This window comes from Bos indicus, chromosome 15, assembly GCF_029378745.1.
Source record: "Bos indicus isolate NIAB-ARS_2022 breed Sahiwal x Tharparkar chromosome 15, NIAB-ARS_B.indTharparkar_mat_pri_1.0, whole genome shotgun sequence".
NCBI lineage: Eukaryota > Metazoa > Chordata > Mammalia > Artiodactyla > Bovidae > Bos > Bos indicus.
Window position 1 is genome coordinate 43,186,642 of NC_091774.1, and position 25,362 is coordinate 43,212,003.

The 25,362-nt window shown below is 39.6% G+C and overlaps 1 protein-coding gene across 2 annotated transcripts in view; it reads left to right on the forward strand.

Moving 5' to 3' along the window:
• SBF2 (SET binding factor 2) overlaps positions 1-25,362 on the forward strand; it is a 499,115-nt gene that overhangs the window by 410,990 nt on the left and 62,763 nt on the right. For both annotated transcript variants that reach the window (XM_070767584.1, XM_070767585.1), the window contains exons 18-25: positions 7,141-7,311; positions 9,818-10,080; positions 11,380-11,552; positions 12,383-12,456; positions 13,910-14,105; positions 19,049-19,176; positions 20,719-20,894; positions 23,847-23,992. In XM_070767584.1, coding sequence (XP_070623685.1) covers positions 7,141-7,311; positions 9,818-10,080; positions 11,380-11,552; positions 12,383-12,456; positions 13,910-14,105; positions 19,049-19,176; positions 20,719-20,894; positions 23,847-23,992 — 1,327 coding nt within the window. The remainder of the gene's footprint in view (positions 1-7,140; positions 7,312-9,817; positions 10,081-11,379; positions 11,553-12,382; positions 12,457-13,909; positions 14,106-19,048; positions 19,177-20,718; positions 20,895-23,846; positions 23,993-25,362) is intronic.

A 25,362-nucleotide genomic window follows, 5' to 3' on the forward strand; every position in this document is an offset into this window, starting at 1 on the left:
GTGGCAAAATAAGACACAATATGATACTGCCTATATTAAGTTTCAAAACCTACCAAAAAGAAGCAGGGATTTGCATCCTTTTTTGTGTTTTTAGGAATACTAAACCCAGACAAAGGACTTGACAACACCATATTTGATTTCTACTAAATTTTGGACAACAAAGGAAAGAAATTGATTCATCTTCTCTCTCAGTATGTCAGTATTTGCTAAGCATCTTAATACAGAGAATCATTAAAAAGATACATGGTTTAAGGACTTCAACCCTGTCATTCCAGCTACTGACAATGGCACATCAAATGAATACTGGGCAGTGCTGTGAATGAATATATTTCTTGTGTAGAAATTGTGTGTTTGGATCTCCTAAGGAGTCCAGGAGAGGTTTAGATGGTTATGCATTTAAAGTTACTTGCACTGCTCAGTATCAAGGAAAAAGTATAGTAGATTCTCACATTACATCCTTTTAATTATTTGATTACTCACCTTTCTGTAAACCCCACTGACAAATGAACACGATATTCCAAATACTTATCTCTTGTAGGCCGCTGTCTGTCCCTTCTGAGTTGTATGTATATAAAGAGCCAGATATTTTGTCCCAATTAATTATATAGTTTAATATTATATAAATCAATGAAATATAAACTGTATATTTTGAAAAAGATTAGTAAGGAATAAGATGAAACCTGCAATGTAATCCTGTATATTCTTTATGGATACAAACAGGTATAAAAACATAAATGGGAATGAAAAATAATTCAGGATCATTGTTGCCTTTCAGATAGAGAAATGGGGTGAAGGGTTTCAATCAAATCTATAATGTTGTATGTCTCTTGTTAAAAAAATAATGCACAAAAGCAAATGTGTTAAGATGTGGCTAAGAGTTGATAAATACAGGTTTTAGATACACATTTTTCCCATTTCTGTCTTCCTTTTAAAGTCTGTCAAGACTAGGCATTTCCAAAGTTCATCAGAATACATTCAGAAGTGACTTAATATGTGGGCTTCATTAAGCCAGTGTAGAATCATAAAAGAACTGACTGGCACCAGCCCTGAATTGCGCAGTGAGGTACTCTTGTATTCCAGTGTCCAGAACTGGATAAGAAATACCCAACAATTTAAACAGTGACTCTTTGTATTCTAATTATTAAAGACTATTAATATTTATGGACTCAATCTTCCTAGGCACTTTTTCTCCTGGAATCTGGTTTCCCTCTGAGCTTGGGCCTGGAGAGCAAACATATCTAGCCAGACAGGCCTTAGACTGGCCTCTCATACTGATATCTTAACCTTCCCTTGACCAATTCGTCTGAGAGGATTTGTATCCATCTATTTGGATTTGAATCTAGCCTGCTGGTTGGTAAGCCCCATGAAGTTTATTCTCCATATCCTGTCCCATGCTGGGTTTCCTTTGAATGCTCTGTGAAAACATGAATGGCATTGCTTAATCTGGTACCTTCAGAGCTGTTTTTTTTTCCTAGATAAGGAAGTCAACACATTTTTAAACATCTCATGAAATTACATAGCAAAATATCAACTGTTTCTTTAGGATAAAATCATAAGAATTATGAAATGTAAAGTAAATATTGTTGCCAGATTTGAAGAGGAAGAAAGATATCAGTATTTGACAACAGTATTCCTTACCACCACCATTACCCTCAGACCTTCAGTATGGATTGAGTCTCATCTGTATGTAAAATAAAAGGTCATGAAGCTGGCATCTGGGCCAATTTGAGAAATTGTCTTAGGAAAGCCTTTTTTTCAAACAAAGAAGTGATTAGAATCATGAGATAGTTTTCTCCACAGGTGCTTATTTTCTTGTTTACTAAAACTGCTATCACAGGATATAGTGAATCTGAATCCCTGAGCAGTATTATTGTATCTTTCTCTAGATAATTATAGTTTTGTTTGGTGGAGTATCTTAATTTTTGTATTGTACAGAAATGACATAAAATAATGGAAAACCTTGTCTCTATTCCCTTCTCTTCCACATATCTTGCTATGTGACCTTGGGAAAATCCACTTGCTTTATGAGATCTCTCAAATGTACAGTGAGGACGTGCAGTATTCTTCTTCCACCCAACTTTCTAGCCCAGTCAGGCTGTAGAGCTCCATTTTTTTCAATTCCTATTTAAAAATCCCTCACGGAGAAGGCAATGGCAACCCACTCCAGTACTTTTGCCTGGAAAATCCCATGGAGAGGAGCCTGGTAGACTGCAGTCCATGGGGTTGCTAAGAGTTGGACACGACTGAGCAACTTCACGTTCACTCTTCACTTTCTTGCATTGGAGAAGGAAATGGCAACTCACTCCAGTGTTCTTGCCTGGAGAATCCCAGGGACGGGGAGCCTGGTGGGCTTCCATCTATGGGGTCCACAGAGTAGGACACGACTGAAGCGACTTAGCAGCAGCAGCAGCAGCAGCATGGAATTTAGACAGAATAAGGTGCTACTGCCCTCTGCTGGTCCTCAGAACATACCTGCCCATCAGTGCAATGATCTTGCCCATTCAAACATCAAAGGTCTCAGTGCTCCTTTCTTTCGCTTGAGAAGACATAGCAGGAAACCACAAAGAAAAGAAGCAAATTTCATGTTTAGAAAAATTACGTTTTAAGTACTTGGGAATTAATAATTTCTTATACATTTATCAGATGCCAGCACCATTTGTGACTGACTTGCTACCAAAAAGCACGTATCCTATAATCCCTTCACCTTCCTGTCATTCTCATCCAGTAAACTAGCATTGGGTTCTGACACTTTGGGCTACTGTTTCACACCATTTTTCTTCCTTGGAACATATGCAGTCCACTTTTATTGAAAACACTTATGAGAAGTTTTTACGTAGTCACTTTTAGTTTTTGAATAAATAGGAAGATAATAACTGATAATGTGCCAAGTAAAGTGAATATGCATCAACAGTGAGAAAAATGCTACAAGAAGGCAGGGCTTCATTATACTCTCCAATTCCTATAGAGCTCTGTCAAGTTGTAGTAAGAGATTTATTATAATAAATTTTTTACTGTATTGATGATCGTAAAGAACTTTATGTAAGAAACTGATAAGGATTTATTAAGAGCTCGGTTTTTCTGAGCTCATCTATGTTAATATAATTTCAAAACTCCAAAGTGTTAGAATCTGTTGTTATATTGTGTTCATAAGAAATGGTGCTGCCTGACTATACTCATGGGAAAGTCACGCTTGTACCTTGTTTAAATTTTATGCCTTTAAAATCTCTTTCATAATAGGTATGTGTATTGCCACTGAGGTCACTGTTAATCCTTAGAGTGGTTGGGGCAAAAAAAAAAATTGAAGTGCAACCTACATCCCAAGTATCCTTAAGCAGAGTGTAGAAGGAGTATGTGACTCAGAGTCTGACACTTCTGTTTGCATATTCACAGAACCACACACATTTTATCCCTGATTTCCCATAGGTAGAGAGTTCAGTTCAGTTCAGTCGCTCAGTTGTGTCTGACTCTTTGCAACCCCATGAATCGCAGCATGCCAGGCCTCCCTGTCCATCACCAACTCCCGGAGTTTACCCAAACTCATGTGCATCAAGTCAGTGATGCCATCCAGCCATCTCATCCTCTGTCGTCCACTTCTCCTGCCCCCAATTCCTCCCTGCATCAAGGTCTTTTCCAGTGAGTCAACTCTTTGCATGAGGTGGCCAAAGTATTGGAGTTTTAGCTTCAGCATTAGTCCTTCCAATGAACACCCAGGACTGATCTCCTTTAGGATGGACCGGTTGGATCTCCTTGCAGTCCAAGGGACTCTCAAGAGTCTTCTCCAACACCGCAGTTCCAAAGCATCAATTCTTCTGTGCTCAGCTTTCTTCACAGTCCAACTCTCACGCCCATACATGACCACTGGAAAAACCATAGCCTTGGCTAGATGGACCTTTGTGGACAAAGTAATGTCTCTGCTTTTTAATACGCTATCTAGCTTGGTCATAACTTTCCTTCCAAGGAGTAAGCGTCTTTTTATTTCATGGCTGCAGTCACCATCTGCAGTGATTTTGGAGCCCCCAAATATAAAGTCTGACACTGTTTCCACTGTTTCCCCATCTATTTCCCATGAAGTGATGGGACCAGATGCCATGATCTTCATTTTCTGAATGTTGAGCTTTAAGCCAACTTTTTCACTCTCCTCTCTCACTTTCATCAAGAGGCTTTTTAGTTCCTCTTCACTTTCTGCCATAAGGGTGGTGTCATCTGCATATCTGAGGTTATTGATATTTCTCCCAACAATATTGATTCCAGCTTGTGCTTCTTCCAGCCCCGTGTTTCTCATGATGTACTCTGCATAGACGTTAAATAAGCAGGGTGACAATATACAGCCTTGACGTACTCCTTTTCCTATTTGGAACCAGTCTGTTGTTCCATGTCCAGTTCTAACTGTTGCTTCCTGACCTGCATATAGGTTTCTCAAGAGGCAGGTCAGGTGGTCTGGTATTCCCATCTCTTTCAGAATTTTCCATAGTTTATTGTGATCCACACAGTCAAAGGCTTTGGCATAGTCAATAAAGCAGAAATAGATGTTTTTCTGGAACTCTCTTGCTTTTTCAGTGATCCAGTGGATGTTAACAATTTGATCTCTGGTTCCTCTGCCTTTTCTAAAACAAGCTTGAACATCTGGAAGTTCACAGTTCATGTATTGCTGAAACCTGGCTTGGAGAATTTTGAGCATTACTTTACTAGCGTGTGAGATGAGTGCAATTGTGAGGTAGTTTGAGCATTCTTTGGCATTGCCTTTCTTTGGGATTGGGATGAAAACTGACCTTTTCCAGTCCTGTGGCCACTGCTGAGTTTTCCAAATTTGCTGGCATATTGAGTGTAGCACTTTCACAGCATCATCTTTCAGGATTTGAAATAGCTCAACTGGAATTCCATCACCTCCACTAGCTTTGTTCGTAGTGATGCTTTCTAAGACCCACTTGACTTCACATTCCAGCATGTCTGGCTCTAGGTGAGTGATCACACCATCCTGATTATCTGGGTCATGAAGATCTTTTTTGTACAGGTAGAGAGTAGCTGTGTTTTGAATGAGCAATCCTCATGCAACTTCCCCTTAAGGATTTCCTGACCTTTGCTTCATGGTCAGTTCTAGCTTATGGCTGCCTGTAAGAGTTAATAGATGATCACCCCAACAACAGTACATAGGCCTACCTTGAAAGGGACTTACACATGAGATTCAGAAGTACACAGACTCTAATAGGCAAAAATCACAGCCACCCCACTTCCAATTATTTAAGTACTACAGTACATTTCATCGGAGAAGGCGATGGCACCCCACTCCAGTACTCTTGCCTGGAAAATCCCATGGACGGAGGAGCCTGGTGGGCTGCAGTCCATGGGGTCGCTGAGTCAGACACGACTGGGCAACTTCACTTTCACTTTTCACTTTCATGCATTGGAGAAGGAAATGGCAACCCACTCCAGTGTTCTTGCCTGGAGAATCCCAGGGACGGGGGATCCTGGTGGGCGGCCGTCTATGGGGTCGCACAGAGTCGGACACGACTGAAGTGACTTAGCAGCAGCAGCAGCAGTACATTTCATGGTATGCATGATTTATTCCAGTTGAAGATTTACTCTGCTCTAGACCAAGAAGGAAGTTTGTATGTATTGAGCATATAATTTTTGACCAGGTACCTTATACATTTGTTATGTGTCCCTAAGAAAAGAAAGAACTCTGCTACATAACTGTTATGTATGTAACTTTAACAGTGATCTTCAGTGTTCAATATTTCAGCAGAAAAGAATTCACTTATTAATTGCTTCAAAAGAAAACTTACATTATCAGAAACTTTAGTTTTACTGATAGAGAAAAAATTAATTCAATTCTAAAGAATAAAATGGACTGAAAAGTTGTCTAATGAGACCATTATCAAGTATTTGCTGAGAAATAATAGATTTAAATTTTTTTGAGACATTTTTAACTTTGAGAAATGAAAGCAACAGCTGTGGAAAGGTGAGTCAGGTCATATCAGAGGTTTCAACTAATACAATTATGTAAAGTTTAAAAATAAAATAAAATTTAAAAAATAAATTAATTAAAAAAAAAAAGGCAGAATATTACTCTGGGAAATGAAACCTAAAATAAAAGATTAAAATAACCAAGAATTGTACTAACCGTTATTCAATTTATATATGATTTGCTTTCAGTTTCTTTTCTTTTTTTTTTTTTTTTGCTTTCAGTTTCTTTTCAAGATAATTTGTTACAATAAAAAGGGCAGGGGATTTGGAAACAAACTTTGGGCTTGAAACCTAGTTCTACCACTTACGTAATTGCTATATGGCCTTGGGCAATCACTCAGTTAAACCTGTTTGAACTTCTGTGTCCTCTTCTTTAATTTGGCAATAACAACATGCATCTTACAAGATTTTCAGTATTAAATGAGATGTATATTTATGAAGTGCTTCAAGTGACTGCAGAGTTAGTTTTCTTTCCCGCTGTTGTTAATCATAGAGTAAGGTTTACTCTTACTTAGAAGCCCAGCAGGGAGTCCTGGGAAGGAAGGTTTGGTTTTAGAGGACCTTCCCACACCCAGACTTGGTTACCAGAAAATACCGTGGCAGCCCTGCTGGCGAGTGTGTGAGCCAGGCAGCAGCCTTCGTAAGGAGGGAAAGGCTTAGAATGAGCAGGTGGGAAATTCATGATACGCCCTCATTCTGTGTGTAAGGCCAAGCTGTAGGCTCACTCGCATTTCAGTTAGTGCCCTCCTAACCCCACCAAAATGTACTCTAATACCAAGTAGAAAAAATTCTGAACTATCTGGAATTTTAGATTTAGGTTGTGATGGATTTTATTATATGTCCTAATTGTAATAACTACCCAACTCTACATTTCCTGCTATATGCACAGTACAGTGTTTAGGTACGTTTCATATATTCTCTAATTCGTATAATACTTTTGATTTTAAAATGTCCCTTTTAAGAGATAAAATGACAGAGACCTTTAAAGGATTTGATAGCAAGCCCATAGTTGCCAGTTAAAAATGTGTACGTTGCTGATTGCTAAGCTTGTATTGCCATAAGATGTGTTTAGATAAATCCTTTGATCACATTCACGATTATCTGTGGCCTCTGTAACCTTCTGAACTGTCCTGACCCCGTCAGCTCCATGGTGATATATACTATGTGTTCTCACAGAAACTGGCCCCTGGAGTCAGCCAGTTTGCTTACACCTGTGTACAGGACCACCCCATTTGGACGAATCAGCAGTTTTGGGAGACAACCTTTTATAATGCGGTGCAGGAACAGGTTCGCTCCCTGTATCTCTCGGCCAAGGAGGACAATCATGCCCTGCATCTGAAGCAAAAGGTAAGATAAAGAAATGTATTTGTGTGGGGCTAGGGTCCTGGCTTCAAGGGAAGTTCAGTCAGGTATTATCTAGCCACTTCCTACCAGTGTATTTTTGGAGAAGGCAATGGCAACCCACTCCAGTACTCTTGGCTGGAAAATCCTATGGACGGAGAAGCCTGGTAGGATGCAGTCCATGAGGTCGCTAAGAGTCGGACACGACTGAGCGACTTCACTTTTACTTTTCACTTTCATGCATTGGAGAAGGAAATGGCAACCCACTCCAGTGTTCTTGCCTGGAGAATCCCAGGGACGGGGGAGCCTGGTGGGCTGCCATCTGTGGGGTCGCACAGGGTCGGACACGACTGAAGCGACTTAGCAGCAGCAGCAGTGTATTTGGGGTTTACTTTAGGAAGCCCCCTGGTGAGCATCTTTCTTCTATTGATTCCTGATATTTTTTTTTTCCCATAATAACTTCTTACTACAGTTCTGTAGCACTAGAATTGTTTTATTATATTTTAATAAGAATTCCCTGGAAACATTTATAGGAAGTTGAAACAAGTCAACCTAAAATACCTAGGCAGATGTCTCTGTGCAATTAACTTCTTGAAGAAATGTCCAATTAAAGTTGCGTGCTATGTCACTTCAGTCGCGTCCGACTCTTTGCAACTCTGTGGACTATAGCCCACCAGCCTCCTCTGTCCAGGGGATTCTCCAGGCAAGAATACTGGAGTGGGTTGCCATGCCCTCCTCCAGGGGATCTTCCCAACCCAGGGGTCAAACCTGCATCTCTTATGTTTCCTGTAGTGGCAGACGGGTTCTTTGCCACTAGTGCTGCCTAGGAAGCCCAAATTAAAGTTAATTGAAATTTTGAAATGTCATACACTAGCTGTCTGATCTTAGGCAGTTCACTTTAGTTTTCTGTGTCTTATTTCTTCATTAGTAAAATGAGCAGACATGATTATTGTAAGCTTTTAATGTCTAATACAAGTGTAGGGCATTGAAGAGTTCCTGGCACATACTAAATCATAAAAGTTAGAAATTACTGTCCTTATTAACTGAACTTAGAGCAGCATGAAGGGCTGATTACCAGTGTTGATTCACTTTAAGAGTAATTTTTTGGAGTAATTTGTTGGGGCTTTTTTACCTTTTTTATTGAGTAATTTTTCCACATGCTGGGCTAATACATCACTGCTGATCCTTTCCTGCATTTTAAATTTTCCTTATACTGTGTGAGATAAATGAACCTAGATAGCTAACTGAAACTGCCTGATATTCATACATTTCTATGCCTCAAATAATTTTAACTATATTATTGGTCTACTCATGAATATGATAAGAACAGAAGCTTTTAATAACAAATGGTACTATCTGACATCTATCAGATATTCCAAATTATTACTATACAATTAGTTTTAATTATTTTCTTAAATTAAAACTCAAAAACACCAGATGCACTTGGGTAAAGGAGTAACTTGGGCCACATCCAAAGAGTATTAGCTTGAGGTCATGTTGTAGAGATGATTGGCCTCGTAAGGTGCTTTTGATAATTTTTAAAGAAAATACAGTGCTGACATGGGTATGAGGGGACCCAGGCGGTGCTAGCGATAAAGAACCTGCCTGCCAGTGCAGGGGATGTGAGAGACACAGGTTCAATCCCTGGGTCAGGAAGATCCCCTGGAGAAGGAAATGGCAACCCACTCCAGTATTCTTGCCTGGGAAATCCCATGGACAGGGGAGCCTGCTGGGCTACAGTTCACGGGGTTGCAAAGTGTCTGACGTGACTGGTAACTTGGCACAACATTGGTGTATCTCCAAAACATTCATAAGGCAAATACATGTCATTGCTTCTATGTCCTCTATTCTGTAAAAGTGTGTCTTGGAGCCCCAGGTTAGATATGAGTAAGACTATAGATATACCAGCTCTTCATAAGCTGTAAAGTACTATGCAGGTGTGGGTTACTGCTATTGTTTAACTCTTCAGCCTATGGGAAACCCCTCTTAAAAATCCCAGGGACACCTGTATACCCATTTAATGATAATGTTTGACTCCCACATTTACAAGGAAATCTAGCTCTACTTTTTTGTGACTTGGGTCATTCTGTCTTTTTCAACCAGAGAGCAGAAGAAAAGAAACATAGCGGAGTATTAGAAAATGCTACTGGCATGTTTGACCAGAGCATTTACAGGTATTTCAGGTCAATAATTTGTTGTAACTGGCGACTTGAAGGTGATAGAGCCAGAGATAAGTATCAATAAATGCAGTGAAATGTTAGCAGTGAGAAGTGTGTATCTCAGTGCTTTGCTGCTGTCTCCTTGGATTTGTTACATGGCTCCATTCAAGGCCTGTTGGAGCTCAGAAAAAAGAAAGACTAAGTTTCGTGTTCTTGTTATATTTTTTAAATGTATTTCCACTTTTACTGACATAGGTATTTAATAGATGAACTATTAAAACATCTTCCATGTTTTTTGAAGCTTGTGTGAAGTGACAGATTTTGATTTTGTTTTGGTTTGGTTTGGTTTTTAGGATAAACTTCCTGATGACCAATATCAGGAGAAGACAGCGATGGACCTGGCAGCTGAGCAGCTACGCCTTTGGCCCACTCTGAGCAAATCGACTCAGCAGGAGCTGGTGCAGCGTGAGGAAAGCACTGTCTTTAGTCAGGCCATTCACTTTGCAAACCTCATGGTCAATCTGCTGGTTCCGCTGGATTCAAGTAAAAACAAGCTCCTAAGAGCGTCAGCCCCAGGAGATTGGGAGAGTGGGAGCAACAGCATCGTCACAAACAGGTACCGAAATGTGGGCACACACAGACACCCTGTCCTTCTTGGTTTAGCAAAACATACGAAGTATTTGGGGTAAATGGTGCTATACACATTTCAAAAATTAACCATTGTCCTCACCTTCAGACTTGCTCAGCTTTTCTCTATTAAAGACGTTGACTACATCCAACTATTCTTAAATACCTCCCATACCCTCTTCTCTTTTATGACCTCTGACTTTTTAAATGTCTCGCGCATTACTGATCTAGCCCTTTCAGTTACTTTCTGCCACAGCAACTTGCAGAAAGCACTGTGGGAAAGTACTAATGGACTCTGATTAAAGTGATTATTTGTTTCTTGGCCCGCCTTTTCCTCATCTTACCCCTTGCATTTGCCTGTAATCGTGTCCCCAACCATTCCTTGTTCTAACACTTTCCCTAGTGGCTCAGATGGTAAAGAAACTGCCTACAGTGCAGGAGACCCAGGTTTGATCCCTGGGTCACAAAGATCCCCTGGAGAAGGGAATGGCTTCCCACGCCAGTATCCTAGCGTGGGAAATCCCACGGACAGAGGAGTTTGGCAGGCTTCAGTTCATGGGGTCACAGAGTCGGACACGACTGAGCGACTAACACTATCTCAACCCTAAATACTTCCTGTACCACTGAAAATAAAACCCATAGACCATAAGGCCTAACAGGATCTGGCCCCTGGCTGCTGCTCAGACTTTATTTCTTACACTCTTCTATCAACCAAACTGGTCTCCCTGTTTAACATTCAAAGCATGATACTGCCTCAGGGCCTCTGTACTTGTTATACCCACAATCTGGGATACTCTCCGAAATAGTCACAAGAATCCCTTCATTTAGTGTTCTGCTCTGATGTCACCTACCCAGAGAGACCTTGCTGACTTCCTGTCTTAAATAGCACATCCATCATTTTCTTTTTTTTTTTAAGGTACTTTGATTTTATTTTATTTTTAAACTTTACAATATTGTATTGGTTCTGCCATATATCGAAATGAATCCGCCACAGGCATACATGCCTTTGTTTCTTTCATGACATTTTCTACAATCTGATTTACATAGTGAGTGACTAAGGCACCTAAGTTGGGTCCAAAGGACAATGCCTGACGGTAGCTTCCAAGTGTAGGCGAAACATCGTGTTTCGCCACTGTCACTTATAGAGGAGCCGTGGAGTTCAGTGGGGTTTCTGCTTGAGTACACATCCCTTTGAGCAAGTTTAAACTGCTGTGGAAAGTCACTGTGATATACTAGTCATTTGTTAAATTTGAGTACTGAGCATGATTTCTTCCCTTGACTTTCTTAGTATTGCAGGAAGTGTAGCTGAGAGCTATGATACAGAAAGTGGGTTTGAAGATTCAGAGAATAATGACATTGCCAATTCTGTTGTGCGTTTCATTACCCGATTTATTGACAAAGTTTGTACGGAGAGTGGAGTTACTCAGGATCATATCAAGAGCCTGCACTGCATGATACCAGGTAATCACTTTGCAGACATCAGAGAACTGGAATATTAGAAATAACTGAATAAGGATTATTCTTATGGGTCATTTTCCAGCATAGCACTTGGCTTCCAAGTAGCTTAGTCATGCTGTTTATTTTTGTTTCGATTTGTTTTTTAAATAGCTTTAAATTGTATAAAATATACTTCATAAAATTTGCCATTTTAAACTTTCTTAAATGTAAAATTCAGTGGCATAAATTATATTCACAATGCTGTACAACTACTACCAATTGTCTATTACCAAAGCTTTTCCATCACCCCGTACAGACAGTCTGTACCCGTTAAGCAGTAGCTCTCCGTTCTCCGCTCTGGCCCTTGGTTGCCTCTTAATTCCTTTTATCTCTATGAATTTGCCTATTATAGATAATGCATATAAATAAAATCATATAATACTTGTCTTTTTGTGTCTGACTTACTTCCTTTAGCATAGTGTTTTCAAGGTTTTTCCACGTTGTAGCAGGTATTGTGACTTCATTCCTTTTATGACTGAATAATACTCTATTATATGGATATACCATATTTTCTTTATCCATTCATCTGTTGATGGACACTTGAATTGTTGTGACTTTCTGGCTCTTGTAAATAGTACTGCTATGAATATTCATACACAAGTGTCTGAGTTTTATTTTCAGTCTTTGGGGGTATATACCTAGGAGTGGAATTGCTGGGTCATATGATAATTCTGTGTTTAGCTTTTTGAAGAACCACCAAACTCTGATTAGTTTTCAATTCCAAAATATCCAGAATTTGTTTTAATTCTGCTTGTTTGGTACTCTTTTATTTTGAATTCTCTGACTCATCCCAGGAATTGTAGCTATGCACATTGAAACCCTAGAAGCAGTGCATCGAGAGAGTAGAAGACTTCCACCTATACAGAAGGTAATTATTCCGGACTGCATGCTTTGAGGGAGTAAGTAAAACCTCCTAAAAACAGCAACAGTAGATTGTTGTGCCACAGAAAGTACCTTCTAACATTCTACAGACCAGCTCTAGTTTTAATGATACATTAAACTTTGAGAGGAGTTTACATGTAGATCCTCATAAAAAGGATGGTGAAGCAGAATAGGAGATCAACAAAGGAGCAATAATAATCTCTTGTTGAGTCTACTTTTATAGGCAGGGCATAAATTGTGAACATTCTAACTTCTAAGCCCAAGCCAAGGTTTTATGTTCTGCCCCCTTCCCCCAAAAAATGACTTAAGGCAATTACTATAAAATCACCAGGTTCCTCAATCTGTATGCATTACAAGCATACATCACAAACATCTGGGAAGTCTATTAAAAATTGAGAGGCCTGAATCTCAGCCCAGCCTCCTGAATTGGAGTACCCTGGGACTTGGCCTGGGAATCTGTACTTTAATAAGTATCCCAGGTGATTATTTTGCAGTTAGTCTGGCACCAGTCTGTGGAACTAGGGTTTAGGACCCTCTTACCTATGTAACAGAACTATTAAAAATAAATTCAAAGGAGAAATCAAAAGCCAGATGGAAAGGAAAGATGAGTCTATCAGAAATCTGAGACACAGTGATCATTATACTTTGGCTTTACATTTTAGCTCTGAGCTTCCTCAAGCCAACAAAGAGAATTGTCCGGATTTGTATAGTTTTTATTGCTCAGTAAAAGAAAATAAGTGTATTAGAGCTTCAGGAGAGATGGACTTTTTTTTTCTAGCACTAAACTCTTGAAGGGAGTGTATCATGTGCTTCCTTATTTCCCAAGATAGGTAAATGGTCATAACTTGGCCGGTTTTTTTTGTCTTAATATTTATTAAAGGCTAATAAGTCGTGTCCATTTTTTAAAATATGTTTTTTCAGTTTGCAAACTAACGACGCTTTTGTATAAAACTGAAGCATTAAAGGAGCACACATTGTACAAAATGAAAGTCTCCCATGATTCTCCTCACCCTGACCTCTACCCTTATCTATGACAGTACCAGCTTTAACAGTTTGGTTCATATACTAAAAGGAAATCATAATGTACATACTGGTTGGTAACTCTTTCTACTTAACAATGTATTCTGGCATCTTTCTGTGTTTATGTATCTAGATCCATGCCATTCTTTTTGACGGTTGCAAAATGTTCCGTTGAATAGGTATCTCAACTGGTTTAGTAATTTCCAGCAATTTTACTGTGAATAAGTAATGCTGCAGAGAGTCTTTTTACATTTGGATGCAGAAACATCATTTCTGACTCTTCTCAAATCTGTTTACTCATTTTGGCTACATGAGAAGTCTGATTCACATTTTTAGATCTGTAACTGACAAGGGAACCTTACTGTAAGGGTTGGGAATCTCTCTAGAATTGTGTCTAAAATAACTTTGTCTGTTGTTAGCCCAAGATTCTTAGACCTGCTTTACTGCCAGGAGAAGAAATTGTTTGTGAAGGCCTTCGAGTCCTACTGGATCCTGATGGAAGAGAAGAAGCCACTGGAGGCCTTCTTGGAGGCCCTCAGCTTCTGCCAGCAGAAGGAGCCTTGTTCCTTACCACATACAGAATTCTGTTCAGAGGGACTCCCCATGATCAACTAGGTAAGGCTCATATTATGTCATCAGAACAGGGATATCTGTGTGAGGCTTTGCTTCCATCTGTGTGCAGTGATTTGCAGGTCAGTTCAAAATCAAAGTAAGCCTTTTGCCACACACGTATTTTTTTTTAGAATACTGTCTGTCAAACCTAATGATAATTTGGATTCTTATTTAAAGAACCAAGGATATCTTCTAAACAGCAAACTATGGTTCATCCATAGAAACTATAATAATTTCATGAAGTAGCATTTTGTGATTTCAGGGTATTCAGAGTACCAGATGCTAGTGGCATCCCCTGCTGATCTCCCCACCTTCTGAATGCTGCAGTAAACTGTTAAGGCTGAGGTTTTCCAGATTCAGGATCCCCTTTGTGAGACGGAGGTGTGCTAAGTATTACAGGGCTGTACGGCACTAACTTAACTAACCCCAGCCACTTCTCTGATTCCGTTTCAACTAATCCTTTCCTCTCTTAGCGGAACGCTCTTCTGCTCACTAAACTCTATCAACTTCTGTTTTCCACAACTGTCCACAGTCTTCTGCGTTAGAAAGAATCGCAGACACTATCAAATCTGAATTATCTTTTTTAAATCACTGTAGTCTCTGTGTAAACTATTCTAGTTGACAAGCATATAAGGTTTTGGGTGAAATTATTGGACTCTAGATCAAAAAGCCCAGGTTTCAGTCACTGTTGACCAATCTGGATATCTTAAGTAAGTCCCCTGATCCAAGTTTCAATTTCCCCTTTTATAAAATGAGGGGATCGGATTCGTTTGGTGATAATCCAGTGGTTCTCAGCCTTGACTGCGTATTTGAATTATCTGGGAAGCTTTAAAAAAAAAATTCTGGGTCTAACTCTCAAACAACTAAATTGGAATTTGTAATAGGCTGCTAGAAAGGGGGAGACCCAGATATCTATATAGTTTTGATACATACTGAGGATTGAGATGGCTTAAAGCTCAACATTCAGAAAATGAAGATCATGGCATCCAGTCCCATCACTTCATGGCAAATAGATGGGGAAACAGTGTCAGACTTTATTTTTGGGGGCTCCAAAATCACTGCAGATGGTGACTGCAGCCATGAAACTAAAAGACACTTACTCCTTAGAAGGAAAGTTATGAGCAACCTAGATAGCATATTCAAAAGCAGAGACATTACTTTGTCCACAAAGGTCCATCTAGTCAAGGCTATGGTTTTTCCTGTGGTCATGTATGGATGTGCGCCAAAGAATTGATACTTTTGAACTGTGGTGTTGGAGAAGACTCTTGAGAGTCCCTTGGACTGCAAGGAGATCCAACCAGTCCATTCTAAAGGAGATCAGCCCTGGGTGTTCTTTGGAAGGAATGATGCTCAAGCTGAAACTCCAGTACTTTGGCCACCTCATGCAAAGAGTTGACTCATTGGAAAAGACTCTGATGCTGGGAGGGATTGGGGGCAGGAGGAAAAGGGGACGACAGAGGATGAGATGGCTGGATGGCATCACTGACTCAACGGACATGAGTCTGAGTGAACTCCGGGAGTTGGTGATGGACAGGGAGGCCTGGCTTGCTGTGATTCATGGGGTTGCAAAGAGTCAGACACAACTGAGCGACTGAACTGAGGATTGAGAAACATGGGGATACATGGTCACTAGAATTCCTTCCTCATCTGAAATTATTCAGTTGTCATTTGATGAGTATGTACTATATGCTGTGCACTTTGTCAGACAGTGGGATTCAGATATATGAACTGTATTATCTTCAAACTCTCACAGTTGTATAATCCCGTGCTTACCTAGAATCATGTGGTTTATTATCTTGGTCATAAAGATTGTTTACCACATGAAAAGCAAAAAGCCTATAAAATTCAATAAACAACGAATCAACAGGAATAGCTGTGTTCATTTTGAAGAAAAGTAAAAAACAGCAGAATTTCTCAACCTTCTGTCATATTACTGTAAATAAATTACATTTGTATTTGTAAGCCAGTATATTTTTAAAACTAGATATCTGGTACTTACATTTTTTGTACTGAAACCTTTGTGAGCTCAACGGACATACACATAACACTTTGGGCTTATAAATATATGAGATAGTTGGTCATTTAAACTGCTCTAAATTACGTCTTTTAAAGAAATCAAAGCCATATTTAGTGTGAAAGTTTGTATTGGTCTCTTCTTGTTTCCTGATAATTTTGGGGTTAATTTCACAGTTTAGGAAAATTATTTTCATCAGAGAAAATCTTTTTATTTGCCTCTTTTATTTCTCTTTTAAGGTAAAATTTAAAATTTCTCCTTTAATGACACATAGGAATCTGATCATTTTACATGAGTGATATAAACATAAGTTGTTTAATACATTTTAGAACTAAAATCCTAATGTACGTCTTGATTTTATTTAATCTCTGGGTATGAGTTTAACATAAGAGAATAATCAGAATTTTCCAGGTTAGGAATTTAGAAGTTCAAGGAATGAGGAATTCTGATAATCATAAGTATATTAGTTAATAAAGGGGCTCTTAAGTCAGATATACCTAGTTCACGTCTTACCCTCTCTGGCTTAAGAGCTGAGGGTCCTTGCTCATCACTGTCCTGTTCTGTTACTTGTACTGCTACCTAAAATGCCCACCCTTTTCCCTTCTGCAGATGCAAACCTCCATTCTTCTCAAAGTTCACCTGCCCTGTCACTTCTTCCGGGAATTAATTCTCTAGCCATCTAGCATGCAGACTTCTCGCTCTGAAGTCTTTAAAGCCATGTTCCCTCAAACCTGGGAGCTAATTGCATGCTGTTGTATTCTACATGTGGCTGTCCTCTCCCATGAGGAACTGCTAGCTTTCCAGGGGAGACCTCATGTGTGCTGCTTCTTTTCTAGATGCTTATCTTCATATCCTCAGGTAGCTGATAAATATTTATATTTTTCATTTCTTCCTTTAGTATTTAAACTCTCAAGAATCTTGGGGCTTTTCTGGTGGTTCAGTGGGTAAAAAAATCTGCCTACAATGCGGGAGACCTAGGTTTGATGCCTGGGTTGGGAAGATCCCCTGGAGAAGGGAATGGCTACTCACTCCAGTATTCTGGCCTGGAGAATTCCATGGATTATGTATAGTTCAGTTCAGTCTCTCAGTCGTGTCCAACTCTTTGCAACCTCATGAACTGCAGCATGCCAGGCCTCCCTGTCCATCACCAACTCCCAGAGTCCACCAAACTCATGTCCATTGAGTCGGTGATACTATCCAACCATCTCATCCTCTGTCATCCACTTCTCCTCCAGCCCTCAATCTTTCCCAGCATCAGGGTCTTTTCCAATGAGTCAGCTCTTCATATCAGGTGGCCAAGGTATTAGAGTTTCAACTTCAACATCAATTCTTCCAATGAACACCCAGGACTGATCTCCTTTAGGATGGACTGGTTGGATCTCCTTGCAGTCCAAGGGACTCTCAAGAGTCTTCTCCAACAACCACAGTTCAAAAGCATCAATTCTTCGGCACTCAGCTTTCTTTATAGTCCAACTCTCACATCCATACATGACTACTGGAAAAATCATAGCCTTGACTAGACAGACCTTTGTTGACAAAGTAATACCTCTGCTTTTCAATATGCTATCTAGGTTGGTCATAGCCTTCCTTCCAAGGAGTAAGCACCTTTTAATTTCATGGCTGCAGTCACCATCTGCAGTGATTTTGAAGCCCAGAAAAATAAAGTCAGCTGCTGTTTCCACTGTTTCCCCATCTATTTGCCATGAAGTGATGGGACCAGATGCCATGATCTTAGTTTTCTGAAGGTTGAGCTTTAAGCCAACTTTTTCACTCTCCTCTTTCACTTTCATCAAGAGGCTCTTTAGTTCCTCTTCACTTTCTGCCATAAGGGTGGTATCATCTGCATATCTGAGGTTATTGATATTTCTCCTGGTAATCTTGATTCCAGCTTGTGCTTCTTCCAGCCCAGCGTTTCTCATGATGTACTCTGCATAGAAGTTAAATAAGCAGGGTGACAATATACAGCCTTGACGTACTCCTTTTCCTATTTGGAACCAGTCTGTTGTTCCATGTCCAGTTCTAACTGTTGCTTCCTGACCTGCATACAGGTTTCTCAAGAAGCAGGTCAGGTGGTCTGGTATTCCCATCTCTTGAAGGATTTTCCAGTGTGTGGTGATCCACACAGTCAAAGGCTTTGGCTTGTCAATAAAGCAGAAATAGATGTTTTTCTGGAACTCTCTTGCTTTTTCCATGATCCAGCGGATGTTGGCAATTTGATCTCTGGTTCCTCTGCCTTTTCTAAAACCAGCTTGAACATCTGGAAGTTCACAGTTCACTTATTGCTAAAGCCTGGCTTGGAAGATTTTGAGCATTACTTTACTAGCGTGTGAGATGAGTGCAATTGTGCGGTAGTTTGAGCATTCTTTGGCATTGCCTTTCTTAAGGATTGGAATGAAAACTGACCTTTTCCAGTCCTGTGGCCACTGCTGAGTTTTCCAAATTTGCTGGCATATTGAGTGTAGCACTTTCACAGCATCATCTTTCAAATGATTTCAAAAGACAAAATTTTAAAGACAAATTTTAACTACCTTAACAGTCTTTTCTCTTTTGCTTTATTCTTATATTAAATATAATAAATGTCTTTTCAATATTTGAAGATACTTCTTTTCTTCTGTTTAATACCTACCCTTCCTGTAAGATGCCTTAAACCAGATGATGATGTGTGACACACAATAGGTTGGGGAACTAGAATGAAGGTTGGAAGTTTGGGACCATGCCTGCACTCCAGGAAAGAAATGTGTGTCAGGAATGAATTGCCATGCAACACAATTAATGAATGCAATTCTAGAATCATGGCAGTTTATCTTGCTTCTTTCCTGGACATTGTCCTCTCCAGACACATTTCTCCAGCAGAGGCTGGTAAAATGAGCAGCAGAGACTAGAGATGAGCTGTAAAGTGCTGTTGCTTAGTCTGTGCCCTGTTTTCCTTTAGTTGGTGAGCAGACAGTTGTACGAAGTTTCCCCATTGCCTCCATCACCAAGGAGAAGAAGATCACAATGCAGAACCAGCTACAACAGAACATGCAAGAAGGACTGCAGGTCACATCGGCGTCTTTTCAGGTATCAAGAAAGGGAGCCGCCACTGTGCTGTCAACATTTCTCTGCAGATGTTGTCATTTGTAGACATTTGTCATGTCTACAAATGACGTCATCTACAAATGGTAGCCACTTTCTTTTGATCATATATGGTCAGGAGTTAGAGGAGGAGGAGGAGGAGGAGGTTCTGTGAGGGTAATCTTCAACTGAGTCAGCTCATGAACAGCATTGGATTTATTTAATCCTCTGTTTCCTGAGCCCTTCAGTCAGCTCAGAGTAACAATGGATAATCTGTTGATATTGAGTGATCTCACAAATTCAGACTCACACTGTTGACTCTTATTCTCTGCCATGTAATACTTCAATTTGTGCTTGATAGAGCCTTTAGATAGCATCTCTTGGCATCTGTTTCTGGAGGAAATGCATGTGGCTCTTCTATGGAAGAGGCAGATCTCTGAGAATTACAGCAAGGGCTAAAGTACTGTTGATTATAAGTAAACCTTGGTGAAGCCAAGGTTTTTCCAGGGAGCGCTGAACATTTCAGAACTTGTGGGAATTACTGATGCTAACCAGACACTCAGAAGAGTGATCTTTTCTTAGTTTTGCTTTTTTAAAAAAAAAAAATAATAATTCTCAAGAGCACATTTTGCTCTTCCCACTCTTGTGCCTTGTTCTGACTTCTCAGATTTCCAGGGATTCCAGTTCTTGCCCTGTTCCTTCTAGTCAAGAAGCTCTCCCTAATACTTCCATATTCTGGTTGTGTGAAATGTAAGCCTTCTAATCTGTAGGTCCAGACCTGCTCTGGCCACATGAGAGTACTGATCTCTTAGGGATTTCTTCATTATTCCAACTGCCAAAGGACTCTAAACTAGAATGCTGTGGTCTCAGAGCTCTGCCTCTTCCGTAGAAGAGCCACAGGCATTTCCTCCAGAAACAGATGCCAAGAGACACTGTCTAAAGGCTCTATCAAACACATGGGTCTACCAATTAGGATTCTAGTCAAACTGAATTTTTTCTCCCTAGATTTATAAGTATCTCTGGATAGGAAGACACTTCCTTAGGCAAAATCCCCTATCTAGGACCACCAGTGGTTGTTAAACAAGGACACAATTCCTACTCCAGCCACTATAAGTTAACTTCCCTATCGCATCTAAAAAAGACAGTCCTGAATTCCCTGGCAGTCCAGTGGTTAGGACTCCACACTTTCATTGCTGAGGGCCCGGGTTCAACTCTGGTCAAGGAACTAACATCCCACAAGCCACACAGTGCAGCCAAAAAGGAAAAGAAATTGAGAAAAGATAGTCTTAAAGAAACCCAACTTCAACATACATTATTTTCCTTACCAACCAACCATCTATCACAAGTAAACCTTTCTGAGCCCACAATTTATTGAGCCCTTTTTTATTTTTAAAAATTTTAAATTGTATTGCATGATATCCAAAGTCCCTTCAACCTCTAACCTCTTGTCATTTAGTATTGTTATTTTTTTGTTATTTCTGTAATTGGCGGGGAAGCTACCTAGAAATCTTTAATGTTTCTGATATGTTTAATTTCTTCTGTCTCCAGTTGGTTAAAGTGGCATTTGATGAAGAAGTGAGCCCAGAAGTCGTAGAGGTCTTCAGGAAGCAGCTGATGAAGCTCCGTTACCCTCAGTCCGCTTTTACCACCTTTGCCTTTGCTGCTGGACAAACTGCCCCACAGATCATTTCACCCAAGCAGAAGGAGAAGAACACTTCCTTTCGGTGAGGAGACAGTTTCTTCATTTCAGCTGTCCCAAAGTTGAAAGTCACTGTCAGGGAATGTGACCCATCTCCTAAGTCAGTATGTGTTTGCCATTCTGTCACACCCACTGAACGAAGCTCAGGAGTTATGGAGAGCAGCAATGACATATGGAACAATCATGTTCATTGCTAATGATGCAGTTTTAGAATGTGAAGTTCTATTTTCCCTTTTTCCTCTGTTGCTCAGTTTCTACCTTTGAGCAATCCCTTTAGTTTCCATCAATACCCAGGTCAAGTAAACAGTTTTGTTCTGATTGAGAGGTGAGAACATTTTTTTTTTTCCCCATTCTTTTTTTTTTTTTAATTGGAGGTTATAACATGAGTCAGCCATGGGTGTACACATGTTCCCCATCCTGAATCCCCCTCCCACCTTCCTCCCCATCCCATTCCTCTGGGTCATCCCAGTGCACCAGCCCTGAGCACCCTGTCTCATGCATTGAACCTGGACTGGCGATCTGTTTCACATATGATAATATATGTGTTTCAACGCTATTCTCTCAAATCATCCCACCCTCGCCTTCTCCCACAGAGTCCAAAAGACTGTTCTACACATCTGTGTCTCTTTTGCTGTCTTGCATATAGGGTTATCACTACTATTTTTCTAAATTCCATATATATGCATTAGTATACTGTATTGGTGCTTTTCCTTCTGGCTTACTTCACTCTGTATAATAGGCTCCAGTTTCATCCACCTCATTAGAACTGATTCAAATGTATTCTTTTTAATGGCTAAGTAATATTCCATTGTGTATATGTACCACAGCTTTCTTATCCATTGGTCTGCTGATGGGCTTTTTATTTAATGTCAAATTTATACAAAGGTTACAACACAGTGCAAAGGAGTCCTGTATACCCTTTACCTAGATTCACCAGTTGCTTATGCTTTATTCCATTCTCTTTATCATTTTATCTCTCATATATATTTTCTTAAACATTTGAGTTACATACATAATGCTCCTTTTTTCTTTAATATGTCAATATATATTTCTAAGAACAAAGACATTATTTTATGTAACCACAGTACAGTAATCCAACCAGGAAATTTAATTGATATAAAACTTTCACCTGACCAGATTTCATATTTAAATTTTGCTTATGAGCCTTTGCAGCTCCTTTTTTTTCTGTCTGGTAGAGGATCCAATCCAGGATCAGTCATTGCATTTCCTTTTGTCACATTTCTTTAGTAGGAACCCTTATTTTTTAATGAAAATGTTTATGAATTTATGTTGAAACATTTACATTTGAATGGTTACAAAATAATAATTGCTTTAAAATGTTCTTCAATTAATGGTAAAATATAAGGGTTAATATTACAGTCCGTTCACCATTAATCACCTGGAGTTTGGGCATCTGCTAGTACAAATTACATATTAGGGTTACTCTGCGGACTTTGGAGAAAAGGCCTTCCTTTTGCCTGAAAGTGGGGCCGGGTGGAGATGATAGGCCATTTGAGGCTGCAGGCAGTATGTCGTTTCTAAACTGCATGGCTAGCCACTTGTACCGTTGTTACCTGGTAAGCAAAGGAGACCACGCATATGCAGGTGTGAGATGCTGAAGAAGCATGAACAGCATTTTAAACATTGAAATGGTGAGCCAGGCGTTGCATCTTAGCACTGTGTGGTCACAGAGGAGCCTATGATATTCATTGTTTTAACTCTCTATGGAAGAAACAAAGCTTTGTATGGTGTTTTATGTTTAGAAACTGTTGGGGTGAGGGTGGTTATATATCTGTAAAATCAAGCTTATTCTATCAAGCTACAACAGAGACATATCAATTTTAAACCTTAAAATCTCTTAGTATTATCTTGCATATATAAAACAAAAGATACAGCTCTAGCTGGGAAAACATTCAAAAATCCCCTTGAGTTTAAGTTACATCTGAAGTGATTCACAAAAGGCTTAATTTAGGAAATATCTATATTGCGTGAATTCTAAAAATTACATAAAACAGCATTTTAATTTGAGGTCCATAACCCTCAAATTTACATTTCAGATCACTAAAGATGAGGTCTGATAAAACTATTTGTCTATAAAAGAATCCTTATCACTTTTCATTGAACAACAAGAAAACACAGGAAAAGTTCTGTTGTTGTATGTGGACAAATAAATCAAAAACATTCTTACTTGAAACCTTCACCTCAATATGATTATTCAGGAAATGGGACCTTTGTTTAATTCTTTGGATTATAAATATCTACACCCAGAATTTCTATCAGCAATAAAAACTAAACTATTTAAATAAGGTACTTTTAGATCCAAATATCTTAAATCCTAGTTTCTCTGTAATTAAAGCTGATTCTCAAAAGGGTACTCAGATTTCTGATTTCTTGTCTTTTCTCCTCTCAGAAAAGGGAATTATGTTAATTATTCTTTTCCATATCTCAGAAGGTTTCTAGTGTCAGAAGGCAGGACACTACACTTACACATTTAAAGCATTTAAGAAATAAGTGGAGGTGCTACCAGCTACATTTGTGGTGATCTTAAAGAAAACCTATGAGTTAGTAGAGATTCTGAATCAGTAGAGAAGGAGGTAGGCTGGCTTTCCATGCAGGAGGACTTCTGCAAGCATGGTCTCTGGTGGAGGCAGTGGCATGGATAAACAGAGTGAGTTGGGGGCATGCTTGACAAAAAGCCAAACTGAGGAGTTTAGATTGGGGATGAGAAATAGTCTGTGTCCCACTCTAGGTTCTTGCACTTTTTGCCTAACACAGTGTCCTGATGATAACGTTATATAGTAAATTAGCCTTCTGCCATATAAAAAGTGACCTGAAGAAAGAGAGCCTTAATGAAGGTCTGGATAATACTAATGGGTGTGGCGGTAGAGAAAAAACAAGTTGAGCAACATGGGTATCAAAAAATGTAAGTGGCATTTTCATAGTAAATTAACATTCTCTTTGGTTTTATAACTCGCAGCACTTTCTCGAAAACCATTGTGAAAGGTGCTAAAAGGGCAGGCAAAATGACGATTGGGCGGCAGTATTTACTGAAGAGGAGGACAGGGACGATTGTGGAAGAGAGAGTGAGCCGTCCTGGATGGAATGAAGACGATGACGTATCTGGTATGTGAGAACTCATTTTTCCTTCGTGAATGAACTTTGTTCTTTCTTCTTATATGAGTAAGAACAAGAGAGAAAGACATAGTTGCACTTAAACCTGACTCTTAAAAACCTACCTCATAAGATGGGAGGTACTTACCACCTTCTCAGAACTGGAAAAAAAATTTTTTTGGTTTTCCTAGAATTCCATTGTTCAGATAAGATTCTGTTAAGTTGTATTCCTCCTTTGGGCTTCCCAGGTAGCGCTAATGGTAAAGAACCTGCCTGCCAATGCAGGAGATGTAAGAGATGCGGGGTCATCCCCTGAGTTGGGAAAATCCCCTGGAGGAGGGCCTGGCAACCCTCTCCTATTCTTGCCTGGAGAATCCCCATGGACAGAGGGGCCTGGCAGACTACAGTCCATGGGGTCGCAGGGAGTCAGACACGACCGAAGCGACATAGCACACACACTCCTCCACTAAATCCATAGAGCCAGTTGGCCACTGTTAGGTGGGTGTTCCTGCCTGGAGAATCCCAGGGACGGCGGGGCCTGGTGGGCTGCCGTCTATGGGGTCACACAGAGTTGGACACGACTGAAGCGACTTAGCAGCAGCAGCATGTGGGTCTCATTAAAAAGAGAAAGAAAGAAATCCCACTGCACAGGAAATTTAGGTATAAAGTAGTCCCCTGTACTTTATTGTTATGGAATAAGAATAAGAAAATAAGGGCATAAATTATTCAAAGTTGAATATTTGGGGTTTTGGTGAGAACATTGTGGGTACTCCTAATCTATATGGGGAATCTAAGATGAAGGCATTCTTAGGTGATAAGAAAAAAATGCCTGCTAAATATCTAAAAGAGCAGAACCTGGGAAGCTGAGATAACTCAGTCAGGAAACTAGTAGCAAAATTTTTCTATTCCTTAACCCAATGTCAAGTATGCTTATGGAATTAACACTAGAGAGAATCTGATCTAAGAGAGAGGATGCCATTGCATCCTTTTTCTTCTCAGACTCTTAGACTGGATCACCAGTGATTATACAACTACTACTTTTACTGCCACTAATAACAACAGAAGAACATTTTAAAGAAAGAACTATCATCTTTAGAGAGATCTTTGGCTAAAGGTCTCCATTTCAGTATGTGTAGCTACAGGCTTGCCTCTGGGGGCAGTGAAAAGATCATTTATTGGAACCCGGGCTTCTCACAGTCACATGGGAAGTCATACAAAAATTACTGCTACCCATCACTATTGACTCTTCTAATTTAAAGCTTTTATGATTTCACAGAACAAAAACTTGTTCTATGCTAATTATTCCTCCAAAAGACCAAATTATGTAATACTCTTTGCTCTTCTAAAGATAAGAGGCCAAAACAAATAAAACTGATACTTAA